The following is a 17,128-nucleotide window of genomic DNA, read 5'->3' as shown; positions in this document are numbered from 1 at the left end:
TGGGTACTAGTGTCCTGCTTTCTGAATGTAACAAAAATACAAATTCCATTTCCAAATGCTGAGACAAAAGCATAAGCAATAGAGTAGAAAAATAAAAAGCTTGGCAAACTAACGCTGATGGTAGAGTCTCCGGATTAAGCCGAACAAGCAACTCCTGAAGTTCCTTCTCTCGGTGGCACCGCAGGTACACAATGACCAAGTTCAGGCTAGCCAGGATCCGTAGCTCAGGCGATGCCATGCTCTGTGCATGAATCCACAGTATGTGGCTCAGGGCAACGACAGGTACAAGCACAGTAAGCCCTCTTTAGGTAAAACATAGTAAAAAAATAATATAATTCAAATGCACTCTGTGTTGTTTATTCATTATTCAATGGTATCAAATCCTCATTAGTTTGGAGGTACTGGCTGCACACCCAGTTAATTCAGTCAAGCTCCAAAATGAGGCAAACCACCACAAACTTGTCAAGCAAAAGCACAACCAACATTTAACTGAAATGACATGGCAGAGTAAACAATGCTAAAATTCTCACTCAGAAAGGGAGGAAGGAACAGCAGGAACTGTGCACGAACACAGTGAATCCATTTTATTTTTATATTTTGTGAACAAGTAACCCTGCCTTGCTCTTCAAACTCACCCTGAGGACTGTGTTGAATTGAGCTTCAGCAGCCTCCATGCAGTTCATGGACATGGCATACAAGCCCTGCATGAAAGAAACCATGCATCAAAAACAACAAAGGTATCCTATCCACTTCACTTGCAAACCTCAGCTCCAATCTACATGACTTATACCCCTGTCAGACAGGGAAATTTGGTGTCACTTTAAGCGAGTGCACTTTGCCATTAGTGCCATTTGTAGGTCGTCACACGGAAAGGTTTACTGACATTCGCTGTAGAGTGTATTCACCAGCAAGTGCATTCGTAAAACTCCCTTCAACGCAGAAACTGCAATGCATTGGAAATCATCAACAACTTCAGAATCTTGGGTTTTGTTACTGAGTGGCAGAAAAGTTGGCGTGAAACAAACAGGAATTAATAAAGTCCACTATGCTTTGTCTTCAAGTAACACATGAAGAGACTCTTTGGTATTACGTAAAATACACATGATGAAAGGTACAGAACAGAAATCGCACCATAATGCTATAGAAGCAGTATAGTATGATAACCAAAATGAGTAATGACTAAGCTGTACATGCCTTATAACAACACAACCCACAATGTATATGTGCACACAAGCACACAAACAAAGCATCTGTTTATCACAGAAGCATACAGTACAGTTAAACCTCAATATAAAGAACTTGAAAATAACAAAATCTGCTATATAATGATGTACTATTGAACCTTTTATAGTTTGATGTCCATAAACACTGGGTACTTTAACCTCAAGGTAACGAGGTGTGTTTATCCGAGATTTCTATATAACTTAACTTCAATGCAGCCATAAAGAAAGACTGGGGCAATAAATAAACTGAAGCTACTGTGGATGCCAGTGGTCGAGTGGTTGAATTATACATGTGGTTGTTTGTGAGTGCACCTTTCAAGTTGTGCACTGCATGGTGGAGGGTGGTAGCCAAAGCAGAGCAGCGTCTTCTGCGGCAGTGGTGAATTTAGCTGGTCACAGCCTGCAAGATGCACTGCGAGATCTGAGAAACCATAAGCTGGCCAGTGTGATGTCGATCAGAGGAACTAGGGGGCACATGTATTGGCGCATCATCATCATTGCACACTTTGCAAAGCTTAGCGCATAGTTCCGCATTCTGCAAGTGCTTTGTGTGAGCACTCAATTTGGTGTTTTTGTTGTCACCGTGTAGCAAGTGACAAGCATGAGTAGCAGCAGAGGTGGTAGTACTATTCACAACGGGCTGTCGTTTGAGGACAAGGCTAGTATATTGTAAGCGATCTTGATTGGCAAGAAAATATATGTAGCCACTTGTTTCAGGATACCACAAAGCTTGCTCTCCATGATCTTGAAGTCAAAAGTAGCTATCCTCAACTTTCCGGAACTAACAGAGACTTTTACCACAAATAGATGTGTTTCAAGTGAGTACACTGCTACTGCAACAAGTATTGGATATAAGTAGCCGACCGTAGCTGCAAGCACTTACCTGTGGCACCCAGAGCACCCACATCACAAAACCCTAACATAGCTTTATGAAGCTAGCCTACTCCATAAAACCATGTAGGTGTCCTGTGATAAACTTGACTTATATATGACTTCTGGAGAACCAATGCATAACAGCGACTGAACTTTTCCAGTGCCGTACCAGATCTTGCTTGATATTTCAGACATAACGTCACAAAAAAGAAAATGTGGCAGCCATGAACAAAGTTGCCAGAATTTCAGTTACTGCCTTGCTTCAACAATACGTTAAAGAGATTTTTTTTTTTTTCCTCCCGGCATAGGCCAACTGTCTGACGCTGCTTTCCTGCCACTCTGTGTGTAAAGGAGCGGTTTGGTTCGGTGAGCATAACATTCTGTCGTACCACTCTAGGCGACACCCGAGGTCGTGCTGGAAAGCCACGGCAGTGGAATGCATGTGCAAGCTTCACATATATTTTAAAAGTGGCCGTCGGCTATCAAGTTCAACAAAATTTATTCTTTTTTGATGTGAAAGCATCAAATGGCCCATTGAGTGTAAAAGCCGGCATCATCCGAACAAGCGAAAAATGGCACCTAAATTCCCACTGGCTGCAACGCCATGTCATGAGTGCGCCTTTACGGAGCAGAGCGGGTGAAAGGGCACACCTGCTGTCGTGATAGCATGCCAGGTGTTGCGTGAAAGGAGTGGGCATCACCGCAACACCACGTCACCGTCGCTCTCGCCGTCTGAAGCTTGTGTTATCTGTGCACTGCTTGTCTGTGCACGCTCTCGCCTGCGTTTTAACTGCGCCTCAGTAAGGCCAAATCAAAGCGCACCAAGCCAATGCCTCTTAGATATCAGGTCTGTGCACTGTGCTTTATCACGTCATTCTACTTGGGCCGAAATTTCCATTGCCAAGTCCGGCGTGACAAAAGCGGTGATGTCAAAATTACCATGGCTTACCCCGGAGCATCCTCTTTAAATTCTACGGCAGTCGGGCAAGGTAGCATGACATCAGGGATCAAGTTGCACCAGCCTTGTGCTATCTATAAGTTGGCCTAGCGCCTCGAAGGTGTGCTCAGTGGCATAATTGGACATTAATACTTTCACATACACAACTTGTAAGGAGTCCTTAGGTGTCCTCGATTTTTTTAACTTGTTTCTTCGGACTCCCCAATTATTCAGACATTTTGCTTGACCCCTTGCATGCAAAAAAGAATCGGTCGATGGCTGTACTTTACATAAAAGGATGAAATTCAGTAAAGCGAAATTCTAATGTAACAAAGTAAAGTGCCAATTTTGCTGACTTCATTATTTTAAGGATGAACTGTATATACCCAACTGTGCTCAGTTTGTAGCTTATTGTTCCAATTAAACTTGAAGCCAGTATTAATCATTTCGACTGTGTTATGGTAACAAAATCAGTGGTTTTATAATTTTGCACTCTGTAGTTCTTTATTTCACTCCTTTATTAGCTCTTTCGTTACTACATCTATTCAGGTCAATCACCAGAGATCCATGTTTTAAATCACCGATTTCGACATGTTGGAACCATTTCTTAGGCACTTATAACACCACCCAGTGGTTATTTGAAACACAGCACCTTTAGAATACGTTTCAATTTTCCCACTGTGGCGATGTTATTTTTGACAAACCTTCCTGTGAACTAATGTGCGTGTGTTGCAGGGAAAAAGGGTGTGGCTTTCACCTTCTGCCACACTTGAGAAAAAAGCATGGCGTTCATGGTTACGCCACGCTGACATCAAATTTTAGTGATCAAGAAACTCCCAGTAAGTTAAGGATTAATTTATGTCGCCGGCTTTGCCATCTGACAGTGCCAAGCGGTGATAATTACCCAAAAATTATGCCAGCTGTTGACTAGTGAGCTTTGGTTCGAAGTCCAGATATTTTTATTCCAGCAAAGTGCATTTCTGAAGGTCTGCCGCATGTCTAACATGTTGATCTGGCATATTCAGCCGGCTTCCAAAAGTTTCTGTTTCGCTTTTCTTGTAACATCCTGGCGAGGTGCACTGCCGATGTTACTATGTGTATCAAAAGTCGCTCCCCTGGCGTTGTCCCCACGGCTGCCTCGTGCGAAAAGTGTCCCGCTTGGAACTATGTTTCAGTGATGAGTACTCATGCTATGAGTCCGAAGATGACAGCAAACCAGATTCAAGCTCTGACGGCGACAATGTTTTGAGTCAACCTGGAACAGTCAGCTGTTTACCGGCGAGTCTCGTTTACAGCCTCGAGTGGTTTCGTTCCTTGTGCAGACTTATCTACCGACCTTTTTGCATGACCTGAGAGCTCTACTGATCTCCAGCGTACATATTTCATTTAGTCATGATGTGCTGCCATTGGCTACAAAGAAGCTTCCTTTCACACCAAGAACACCACCCGGAGCGCATCTCGGCCCAGCATTACGGAGAAGCACAAGACAGTTTACAACGGTGTGGGATTACTTTGTGCTCTTCTTCACTGCGGAGGTGATAAAGATCATCTTCAAAAATGCAAAGAAATGTGATTGGATGCACAATTATGGAGCTGCCCAGCTGCGCTGAGAGAGATCAATCCTGGAAAGAGGTGACTGCAAACAAACTGCTGATGTTCATTATACTTTTCATCAGACCATCCTCAGAAGATGCAAAAAAGAAAAAAGAAAAACCACTACGAAATGTGTTACGAAGACCATGAAGTTGAACAAAGAACAGATGTTTTGTGCGGAAAGTACAGAGTGCACCTATGCTTTGCAAAAACTAGGAACTGCTTCATGCATGGCATAAGTGATGAAGCAGTTCCTGGCCTTGGTTTCTTTACTGTATCCAAAGAACGGTGGTGTACTGAGCATTTCAATTTTCAGACACTATTCCTGGATTACTTATCTTTGAAATGTATATTCTGAATTTCCTTTGATGTTAATGTTTTTGTAGACATCATGTTTCTTTTATTGTTTTCATTAACTGGCCACAAGAATGGCACTTCCTAGAATTTTTATGTGTTACCTAATAAGTGATTGTGTTTTGCAACATACATTTTTGTAAAGAGCATTTGTTATGCTGCAATGTATGCTAGAATATTATTTGGTAAGTGGCAAACATGTTTTTACTGAGACCTATAAAAATCAACCATTTTCTCACAGTAACAAAAGAGTTGAACATGGATACAAGGTATTTCTTCTATACTGTCAGACTTAACCATTATGTCATTATGACCTAATCGTTATGACAAAAGTAATTATAACCTAACCATAACAAAGTTGCATCCGACATAAAAATACCTGCGTGATATCCAGTATATCTTTTATAAGCATACACGCTCATTTCGACAAAAGAAACTGCGATCTATAGTATGTAAAATAAACTTAAGCGTGATGCCTCCAACGAGCCATCAAATGGCCTCCTGTGCATTTCAATGACCTCTGTCCAGCTTGCCATGCCAATGCGTGGCATGGGAACAACTATATATTCCATACACATACCTGTCGACCTGGGGAAATTGGCCAAGATGAAGAAAGGAAGGGGGAAGTGGGTGGGGTTAATTGTGTGCGTGTTTCCTGGGTCACAGCAACATCGGAAACAGCTCTGAATGGTAGCTAGTACAGTTATTAGACCTGTCAGTGCTCATACTGTCACAGGAGACGATACGTGCGTGCGCGCATGTATAATTAACCCTTTGAGGGTCAATGACGTAAATACACGGCGCCGTCTGTATCTTTAAAAAGTGCACCTAATTCCTAACTTTTTCTTTTCTGGCATGTGCTGCGACTATGTGGGAATACAGGGAAATTTTTTTCTCACGCCTTCCTCTCTCGGTTTTTGTTGCAAGGTTTGTTTTAGAGCTAGTTTGCTCCGGCGCGTCTGTATACTAACGCTCGCGCGTTGGCGCGCAGGCGGGCGGGCGGCAGTTTGGGTTTTGTTCCACGGGTGGTTTTGGCTTCTTGCGCTCGCAAAACTCATGGCTATCTTGTTGCTAATAGCTCAAAGGGGGCAAACGCCGGTTTCTCGCTCGTTTAGTGCTCACAGGGATTCGCATAGGAAGGATGCCGCTGTGCATGTGTTTCCTTTTCTTTTTTTCTTTTTTGGACACGCGTGAGACCTAATTGCCTCTGGTTGACGATAAGATGAAGATTAGCAGAAGTTTGTCACACGTCTTGCTTTTTTGACGGCACAGAACCACACAGTTTTCTTGAGTGCGCTCACCTACACAGTTTGATTACATTATGGACGTAAATATTAGTGTAAGAGCAGGAACATTTGAGAGTTGTGAAATATCCTCATGTGCACATTTCCAAAGCCTTGAACTATGTGTACAACAATGCATCAAAGTTTTTATTCTTATAAGTTTATTTCCTTTTTTTATTGTTGTTATTCATCAATGAACAGCACATATACCAAAACAAAATATTTTTTCTCACTTTACGGTCACCCTAGAAAAATTTAGGTAATTTTTTTCTTTCCACAATGGGTTCCTCAGAAGAATTAGAATCTGCAATAAAAATTATCGACCCTGGGCGGTGACATATGGCGAAAAAAATCTACCCTCAAAGGGTTAAGGAACAGGTACTATGTCCCATTAAAGTGGCCATTTTCCATTCTTAATTTGCTTCACTGCATAATACTGCTGCATTAGACCTTTGTCTCAAGCGCACTCCTCAACCCATGTCTCGCTCTGAGGTGAACTCAGTTTGGCCTACACTGCCGACACACAGATGGCTTGTATTAAGTTCTGAATTCAGCTAGCTGCCTAGTGCATAATGGCAATTATAATGTGGCTGCGCTGGATGACGCTGCATTTTGTTTTTTCTCAGCAGGTTTGGGGCAGCTTTTTGGGAGCTTTATGGCTATGTTCACACAATTGAGAGGATTGGTTAGAATTTGGGAATCTCGCGGATAAATCAGGAGAGTTGGCAGGTATGCATGCATGTGATCGCATGAGATTAGATGATCGCATGAGATTAGCACATGAACTTGCCAGCTGCTGCCAAATCAAGCCATTGGCAAACACACAGCAGGCACTTCCAAAACGTGTCATTTAAGTTGCTCTTGGTGCATAGTTGAAAGATAATTTGTCGAACAACAGAGGGCAACCGCCTACAGTCCCGAACTCCGCTACTACTGCCATCAGTCTAGTCCCTAAGCTTGCTCTTGATTATTGATGAAGTCTACAAGTATGACCATACCGACAACTATCGTGCTACAACTTGTCGTTAGCCGCTTCGCAGGCCGTCAGCAAATTTTCGTTACCTAGGCCACTAGGCCTAACTAGCGCTGTTCCATGAAGTCCGCAACTGAAGATGCATTGCGAAGTGAACGTAGAGGAAACTGTGTTCACGGCCACTATGTTTGAAGCATCAAATGTGTGAATAAATGAGTAATTGAGCGACACAATGCAGCATTCAAAATTTATGTTGCTGTTATGCAGTTGGTTATAGGGGTATGTGGCAGCGTCACAGGGAAGTCCGAATAATTGCATAAGCCCAAATAATCAGGTGCTTGAAAAATTGGTCGGCGATCGTATATGGCAGTTTTGCTACCACAATATGTATTTCAAGTGATGCAAAAGCAAACACTTGTTTCGCTGTCACCGATACCATGTGAAATCCTGCATTCTTGGTTTTGTTAAAGGGACCCTTGTTTACATGGGATCTAGCGGCTGGAAAACATATACAATCGCAGTGTGCAGCAGAGAATGGCAGCACGCTTCGGTTATTGCCTATTAAATGCGTGCATTACGTTTCCTACAGCACCATGCGCTGTGAAATAGATAGGCGAAGATGTTTATTGCAATAGGATTGGTGGTGATAGCTGTGAATGCCGCGTGCGACGACCCCGGAGAAGATTTGCTGGTACCGAAATGAGAAACTGAGCGTGCGCCGGCGTTTTCACATGAGACGTGCAGCTATATACTATTCTTGAGCATGTGCGCCTCGCGGAGTTTCTTGTTTACAAGGGATCTAGCGGCCGGAAACCGTACCATACGATTGCAGTTTGGCAACGTACTGAATGTTGGTGCCGAAAAATCACATGTTCTGGAAATATATGAACCCGTAAAAAATTAGCTCAACTCTGTTGGGTCATCTTTTGTGCTCTCTATTGCCAACATTGGCGCTGGGAAAAGGTTCATATCAACGAGGTTCTACTATGCTTCATTATATTGAGAATTTCGTTATATTGAAGTTCGTTATATCGAGGTTTCACTGTATTTCATCCTCGCACTTCGAGTCTGCACAAACTAGTTGTGTGTTGATACCGCGGCCGTCATGGGGTGTCACCATGAGCCCTCTCATCAGCAAGACGATCAGACAGCCACAGACACTAATTGCTCTCTGTAAGTGACAAAGCTACAGGCACCCAAGTGCCCATCTCTGCATTGAGAGAGCGCCACACAAATGAACCAGAAGTAGCATCATAAAGGGGCGAAAAAAAGAAAGAAAAAAAAAACCACAATACTTTTGAGCGGGGCCTGTGTAGCTTCCAGAGTGCTAGAGGAGACAAATGTATAACTGTGTAATGTGTAACTCTACATATAATTGAAGTATTAGAAAAAGTTCTGCCGCAGAGGATTCGTGAGGCAACATCCTTTAATGGTGAGGTCATTCTATGATTAGATTTTATAAGCAAGTTTCAGGGCCCCTTTAAAGCAGGACAATACTACTGCATTGAAATAAAGCATGACTAACCAAACTTAATATGTACTTCATTATATCTGATAATTAATTATGTTTATCTGAACAGGCAAATTAGCCCAATAACGGGCACAGATACAAGAAAGGGAGGCAAAGACAAGCACTTGTCTTTGCCTCCCTTTCCTGTGTCTGTGCCTGTTCACTAATTTACTTGTTCAGCTATGCAAAACCAACTAGCCCAACAATTATTCCTTCCATTATGTTTATGTTCGTTATATCGAGGTTTGACTGTATTCTTATTACTACTGCCAGAAAACACTTCTGGTAAACTCCAACTTATGGTATCCTCGTGTGTTAAGGTTTTTGCCCCAAGATACAAATATTACAATATTCAGTCCCTTTCTCAGCTAACTATAAATGTGTATAACCTTTACTATTGGCACTGCCTTCATAAAAAGCTAGGGCTTTTTTTTTTTTTCAAGGTCTGATCAGTCACGAAATAAGAACCTCACTGTGTGCAGATGACACTGTGTGCAAATGAGTTGCGCAGTGTCTCTAGTATGCCTATCAATTGCATGTGGTTGCAGTTGTCAATCCTGAGTGTGCAGTGAGCACGTAAACATGCCTCAAACAATAGTCTCTCACTAAGTGTGAGTGTGTGTGTGCTTCCACTCGATTTCTGCACGCTAAGGGGTGCAATGCAGTTAAAATACACAGATGAATGAGTAATGTGTACAGTACAACTTTCATAGGTGACAGCAAAGTGTGGCAATGGTGCAGGAACTTTGAAGCAGGACACCCAGGCATTCATGATGCAGGTGGGCAGGGAAGGAAGCGAGTGTCAGCCTATGATCTTGTTCAGCGAGTGAATCAGCCAATTCGAGAAAATCGTCGGCTCACAATTTCTATGTTGAATGATTTGTTCCCTGAAATTTCACAGTCAGATACCATCGCGAGAGAGAGACTCCAGTACTGCAAACTCTGCATGAAGTGGGTTCCCAAGATGCTCACCGAACATAACACAGCGAATGGGCGCATCCTTCACATTTCTCCAGCACTACCCTGATGAAGGATAAGACTTTTTGAAAAAAATCATCACAGGGGACTAGACATGGGTTTGTTTTGGAACTGAAGAAACAAAAGAGGAATCCAAACAGTGAATGCATTCCGATTCCTCGAAAGCAAAGAAGTTCAAGCGAACCTTCTCCAGCAGAAAGTGTATGGACACTGTGTTCTGGGACGGCAATAGTGTTCTCGTGGCGGAATTCATGGAACGTGACACGACCATCACTGCAGCCTCATACAGCGTGACTCTTGAATGTCTACGAAAGGCAATACAGAACAAGTGAAGAGGAATGTCATGATCAGGCATTGTCCTTCATGACAATGTGCAGCTGCACAGCAAGACGCTCCTGCAGCGTTTTCAATGGGAAGTGTTTGATCACCCACCATACAGACTGGACTAGGTTCCCTCTGATTACCATCTCTTTGCTCACATCAAATGCTGGCTAGGAGGACAACAGTTTGACTCAGAAAATGAGCTGCAGACCAGCATACAGAATTGGGTGAAAGCACAGCCTTCTATGACGAGGGTGTAGGAAAGTTGGTACAATATGACAAATGTCTCAATCAGAGCAGCGACTATAAGGAGAAGTAGCTAGAAAGTGTATCTAAATATACCAAATAAAACAGTTTTGATTTTCACTGTGGTTTTCACTGCACGATTGATCGGACCTTGAAACAAAGTTGCCCTTGTATATTGTATGATACACACACATAAGACACACAAAGCTATCTGTGATAGCACAAGCATAGGTGTCATTCAACTGTAACCGATTTATGGACTTCTCCTTTGTCCTTCTTACATTATTAGAACAGGAAGTTTAAAATAAACAGCCTTGAAAATTTCTCACCAGAAGTGTATGCAGCTGAGGTTTGTGACGGGCAAACAGACGGGGCTCTTGACGACATATCTGCAGTGCCTGCGATGCCTGTACGTGACATTGAAACGCAAATAAATTATTTCAGCTTACAGTTCTACAAAGAGCCGATGTGCAAAAAAAAAAAAACACTTTCTCATGCCCAGTGAAATAGAATAAGCAGTGATAAAAAATATTGACAAGTGTTTGCGAGCTGCAAGTACCCAAATATTATTTTTTCAAATCCCAACTGGTAAATATTCAGTAGAAAAGCTGTCACTGCTTCAAGTGGTACTTACAGCGAATTATACAAAAAGCATGCCATTGTGTAGAAAAAAAGACAGGACTCCAAGCTTCACAAGCAAAGCACTAAACTAGAGAACAGCACAGTGCTTTCAACACAAGAGAACAAGCACCGCTTTGAGGTGTGAGTAAACACGCAAGTGCGTGACTTATGAAATCTTGCAATTCACTGGGTTCCAAGGCCCCACCTAAGGAAACCTATATTGCAGTACTTTCTGTAATTATGACTTGTAAACAGTGCTGCAAATAAGTGAATGTTGCTTTAATTTGCATGCTCGTGCTCATCCTCACTAAACCTGCAGGTGGCACTATTCTTTTCAAAAGTTCCTAGTCCACTGAGAGAGTGACTAAGCTGGCAAGGAGGGAGGGGGGAAAGTGTGGAAGGGAGTTCGTGCAATGTCCCCTGCCCGCCATAGTTGTGTGAAGTGTGAAAACAGGCACAAATAACTCTCCTCATGCCATACAGCTTTGTGGGTGCACAGCTTTGCACAGCACCTCATGAGTGGCATGAAAATTTCTGTAAAGGAACACATCTCCAGGTACACTGATGAAAGTTCTGCCACATCATTATATAACAACTGCCATAGGAGCTTAAGGCTGTTTGCTGAAGGTGCACCTCCCGTTGCTATGCTCCTTGTTTTGTACAGCTGCAGGCATTTCCTTATCTGACATCAAGTACATTACATTGCACGAATGAACAAACAGCAAGTGATGCTGATATGAGCTCATGCAGAGCTTGACAATGTAACATGGAGCAGTCAGCTCCCTTTGTGAAACATTTGACAAATAATGGCACTTCTGCTTTGCTCTTCAACCAATCACAACTCTGTAAACACATTTTTCTTTTTTTTGTGTGTGCAAAAGTGTCCCGTTATCCAGGATAGCCATTTTGTCAGCTACCTAGGCTGCTTACAGTTTCTGAGGCATCGAAAGATGCTGGCATGCACCAGAAACACTGTCAGCAGCCAGCCGTACTTCACTGCTGACGCAGCATTCCAGCTTGGGCTGCCTCACCACCGACAGCGCTGTTCATATGGGCACCGGCGGCATCCAGTGACCATTGCATGATAGGGTATAATGCTCTGTGAGTGGTTCTACAGACGGCTATGCTTCCTTCGGTGCCAAAATGACACTGACTATTTCACCATCCGTTTCACCATCCCATTGCACCTTTTGTTTCCATTTTCACTTCCGTGCAATTAAATTTGCGAACACTGAGTTCAAATGGTTTACTGGGCAACTATGCAGGGCTACCTCAGAGATTTCTGTCTCTAAGGCACAAAAATTCTGGGAAGTCTAAGTTTTAGTATAATATAGATAGCCCAGCACAGAAAACTAAAAAAAACGGAGTAGAAAGTTAATAGGGCTCAAGACTACTATAAGATACAATAGATGACACTTGAAGTGCAAGACTTAAGAGCTATGCAATGTATATGTAGTGACTGAGAAGAAAGAGAAAAAGCCGCACCTCTTGTATCGCGAGAGTCTTATTGCCCATGACCAAGCGACACATGGCAATATGTTCCAGGAGCAGCAATTGGAATGAGTGCAGGATTGGGTTGCTGTCGACAACTAGGCACGGTAAGAAATGTACAAATGAATAGTCAAAATGGCAATCTGCACATAAAAGGCACAATGCATAGAGCCTTCCCCTTATGACAGCATATTAATCTAAGAATGACTGCTCACTTTAGCCCATTACCTAGTTAGCACACATGAGCAGGCTCAGTACTACATGCATTTGCCAAGCACCTTCTGCTGAAAGTGAGCTCAAGTTTCCTGTTGTATAAACAAAAGTCCATTTTCTATCCCAAAGAACAGTTAGGAGAGTTTCAAGATCCAGCTTTATTTTTTCTTCACGAAAGGCAACTGCAGCCAAAAAAAAGAAAAAAGCATGAAGAACAGGAAATCTGGCCAAAGGAAATCTGGAGTAAATCTTGCAAGTAAACATGGCAATGACATCATTCTTACTATGTGCTAGTCCCCGTGACAGCCATTTCCTGCAAACTACAAAATCCAACTGGACTTGGAGGAAGAAAAAATAAGTCGGAAAGCAGCTGCAAGGAGCCAACTTATTCTAGTTGATACCTAGTATGAGATATTATATATACCCAAAAAGAAAGAAAAGAATATAATCAATGTAAATCAACACGAGTAATCCTCTTCCTAATAGAAAATAATCACATACAAAGTAGAAAAGCTCATGTTTCGAAATCTGATATAGTAAGAAATTATAGCTTTTGCATTCCAAGGATGCTCAATATACTCTTGTTATGTGCTGTGTATCAATACAAAGCATTGAATTAATTCTGGGGTTTTACACGCCAAACCAAGATTTGATTATGAGGCATGCCATAATGGGGGTCTCCGGACTAATTCTGACCACCAGGGGATCTTTAACGTGCCCCCAATGCATGGGACATAGGCGTTTTTGCATTTCGCCCCTATTGAAATGCCGCCGCCGCAGCTGGGACTCCATCCCGCGACCTTGTGTTTAGCAGCGCAATACCATAACCACTAAGCTGCCACAGCAGATCAATACAAAGCTTTCTCATCCTTACAAGAACAGGAGAAGTAGCTCTGAAATTTAAATGTAAAATGCATAGTCATAAGAAATAGTTCCTGAGGTCTTATTTTGCAACAATTATCATTTTTCATTCTTCCTGCTCTTTGTCAGTGGCTCACACAAAGTCATGGCCCTGGTTACAACTACTCAGCAGGATGGATGATATAAAAATACATAGAATGAGAAAAAAAAAAGAATCTTTTTCTTACAAGATACAGCTCCTGGTTTCTCTTTAGCCTACTGGATTCTTCAAATGGTCAAGAAAAATTCAAGCTTCGAGAAACAACTTCCCAAAAATAATGTCATAGGCAGCAGGTTAAAGGCACTGAGATGGGACATTTTTAAGGCATCAGGAATGCAAGTAAACATGACACGTAAACACTGGTGCAAACAATGGTACGAGGGCGAATCAGAAAGTCTTTGGCCCTATTTTTTTAGCCAAATTATGGCTGTAAATGTGAAGTCAACGTATCCATTCCCAGCGGTGGACCTTTCTTGGACTGGCTAGGCCTTATCTACCGGTAGCTCCGCGGCATAGCACTGCTGTCAGTTGTTGAAGATGGCGATTGTGCTTCACATGTTCAAGGTGTACGAGCAACAAAGCATGATTCGTTTTCTATGGAGCAAGGGACGAACGCCCATTGAAATCTACAGGGAAGTGCAGCCCATGTATCGGGAAAGGTGTCTCACTTTGAGAAGTGTGAGGTGGTGGTGTTGCGAGTTCACAAAAGGCCGTGAGGACTTGCATGACAATGAGCATTTGGAGAGGCCGCGTGTGAGGACTGGTGTGGGGACAATGTGGGAAAAGAGTGCAAGGCACGTAGAATAGTACATATATTTGTAATTACCTTTATGTATCTTATTTTGGCTAATAAAAAATAGGGGGCAAAGGCTTTCTGATTTGCCCTCGTACAAATACTGCTGCACCTTCCCAAGTAACATATGTGATGACTTGCACCCACTTTTAAGCTTCTCAATTTGCATAAGAGCCTTATCAGTGTACTTGTGTGCTTTGTCCATGTAGCCAGCCTGCATGGAATGTAGCACTGTCACCTGGAAAGAGAGAACCATCATTCATCATGAAATGGTAACATAAACAAACAAAATAAAAAATGAAAGGCACAATAATAAATAATACAGGTCAACTAATTGCTTCAACTATTTCAAAAGTTTGTGCAAGAAAATATTCACTAAGCTCTTTGAGTTCAACATGGCACATGCGTGTCCAGAAAAAGCCTCGTTTGTCTAAAACGAAAACGCATTTATGCCACTGGAAAGGTTTCCCACGGCTGTTCTGAGCACAGAACACCACCAAAGGTTAACATGAATGGACACTACATTGATTTATAGTAGTGCACCTAAAGAAGTAGCTAATGTGGAGAAAGTCGCAACCAAGTGAGCATACCAGCCCTAAACTACAGCATGCCCAGGACCCACAGCTACAAGACTTAAGTATAAACCCCATGCAAGCGATCTTGCATGCGATAGCGACGCGATGGATATGGCTGTCGCGTTCGCTCGTCGAATACAAGTTGTACCCCATGCGAGCGATGACTTCGAGCGACGTCTCCCCAATGTTGCTGGTATGAGGGCAGCAATATAGGCACTGAAACTAGCGTGACGCGTGCTTTATTAACTTAAGTTGATGTTTTTTACTGTAAAAAGCAGCATAAAATATTTCTGAAAGTCTTGCAGTAGGTTTTTATTCTTGCACCTATAACAATTCAGTGGTTAGCTCATTCTGTGCGACAATCAGAAGTACTTGAGTTATGTACATCCCGTTCCGGCTTCGCGCTATTGGCTAGTCGCTCATAGCACTTCCGGGCGATGAGCGACGAATTCTAGATTTGCAGAACCGAGTGATCCCGTGACAAGACTGAGCAATCTATTCACGCGACGGCCCAATCCGTTGCGCGAAGCCATCGCTCATCGCTGTCGCGCACAAAATTGCACTCATGGGGTTTAGCCTTTAGAGGTTGTTAACCCTTCAGACAAGCTTGCAGCACAAGTTTGCTGAGCTCCTGCAAGCTTTAACCTTAAGCAGGTCCAGCCCCAGACCCCCTCCACCCTCTCGATCAGCCCAATGAATTACTCTAAACGTAACCTCCTGCCCTCCACCCTCTGGTAAGAAATGTTACAGCCTCAACAACAGCTGTCATCTTACCATTTGTAGTTCCAAGATCGTTAGATAGTTCTGGTGTACTGTCAATACACCATGAATAATGCGGGCAAATGGTTGGGCACTAGCTTCCGACTATACGCTCATGAGTGTGCACTCCTCAGAGGTCTCGTAGAACCCCTCAACATGCTTTCCTCTGTCACTTAACCTACACTGCAGTCATATTTCAACTGATGCTGCCTTGAGATAGCATTTTTAACAAACCTAACAAATGAATTCTATAAATTAGTGCTTGTGCACCAAAATCAACATCTTATAGCAGAATGTTCATGCTACAACAGCCAAAGTTAGTCACTAATAAATTGGAGCTCATCTGGATCTAAGTAATCTGGAGAGTAACGCTTAATAAGTACAACAATTTGCACATTGCAATGTGCATGCATTAAGTTTAGTACTCTCTCTCATTCTAAGAGTGCTTCCTACAAAGCGAAAGCACCAGTGGGATAGAAACAGCACTAACCAAGTAGACCAGGACACACATATGCTCCTTGGGCATCCAATGAAACATATCTCCAGGATTTGATGGGACAGTCTCCTCATCTGAGTGCAACGATGTGATGGTTTGGATTCCCTGCTGAAGCTGCTTCAGGCAAGGTTTCACACTCTTCACCTGCCAACAATAACAACTATTATATTCACTATTCATCATCAGCAGCCGCCAATTTTTATGTCCACTGCAGGATGAAAGCCTCTACCTGCAATCTCCAATTACCCCTGCCTTGCGCTAGTTGATTCCAACTTGCGCCTGCAAATTTTCAAATTTCATCACCCCACCTAATTTTCTGCCATCCTCGACTGTACTTCCCTTTCCTTGGCACCGATTATGTAACTCTAATAGTCCAGCAGATGTCTACCAGCAGATGGCTCCCCGTTTGCTCTCTGATCCACACCACTCTCTTCCTGTCTCTTAAAGTTACGCCTAACATTTTTTGCTCCGTCCCTCTTTGCACGGTCCTTAACTTGTTCTTGAGCTTCTTTGTCAACCTCCAAATTTCTGCCCCATATGTTAGCGCAAAAGGTCAAAAGTTAGGACAGAAGGTCAAAAGGTCACAAACCTGCCCCGCAGAAAGGTAATGGCAGACTTGTAGGACAAGGAAGAACACCTTGAGCGCTTCCTTGTGCTGGGTGGAGCCCTGCCATGCTTCCACTAGCTGCCCTGCCTGACTCAGTACTTGATGCACCTCAGCCAGCTTGCGATCCACCATCAGCAGCTAGTGGTGTACAAGGGAGAAGAGGACAGAAGACAATAGAAACAACAGGCAGTGTTCAAAAAACACGCTCCTCGAGTGCTGCCTTGCAACCTTGTACATCCCTGTCTCCCAATTTACTGCTCATTAAATAGCTGGCCTTCTATATGATGGAAGCAGTAGTTCTGTGGCATAGTTTCGATTTTTCTTAATGAAGTGTCTGCACATTGCTCAGACACTTTTCCACAACTTTGTGTCATCCGCCAA

General features: G+C 42.9%; 1 protein-coding gene across 1 annotated transcript in view; it reads right to left on the bottom strand.

The window, feature by feature from the left end:
• LOC139054600 (MAU2 chromatid cohesion factor homolog) overlaps window positions 1-17,128 on the bottom strand; it is a 44,919-nt gene that overhangs the window by 21,538 nt on the left and 6,253 nt on the right. Inside the window, exons 6-12 of the mRNA XM_070531837.1 lie at window positions 16,730-16,885; window positions 16,135-16,284; window positions 14,458-14,548; window positions 12,398-12,501; window positions 10,621-10,698; window positions 636-701; window positions 114-241 (exon numbers count right to left, since the gene is read on the bottom strand). Coding sequence (XP_070387938.1) covers window positions 114-241; window positions 636-701; window positions 10,621-10,698; window positions 12,398-12,501; window positions 14,458-14,548; window positions 16,135-16,284; window positions 16,730-16,885 — 773 coding nt within the window. The remainder of the gene's footprint in view (window positions 1-113; window positions 242-635; window positions 702-10,620; window positions 10,699-12,397; window positions 12,502-14,457; window positions 14,549-16,134; window positions 16,285-16,729; window positions 16,886-17,128) is intronic.

This window comes from Dermacentor albipictus, chromosome 1 (assembly GCF_038994185.2).
Source record: "Dermacentor albipictus isolate Rhodes 1998 colony chromosome 1, USDA_Dalb.pri_finalv2, whole genome shotgun sequence".
In the NCBI taxonomy this organism is placed as follows: Eukaryota; Metazoa; Arthropoda; class Arachnida; order Ixodida; family Ixodidae; genus Dermacentor; species Dermacentor albipictus.
Note: the sequence above shows the minus strand (reverse complement) of the source record. Positions and strands in the feature narration are given on the sequence as shown.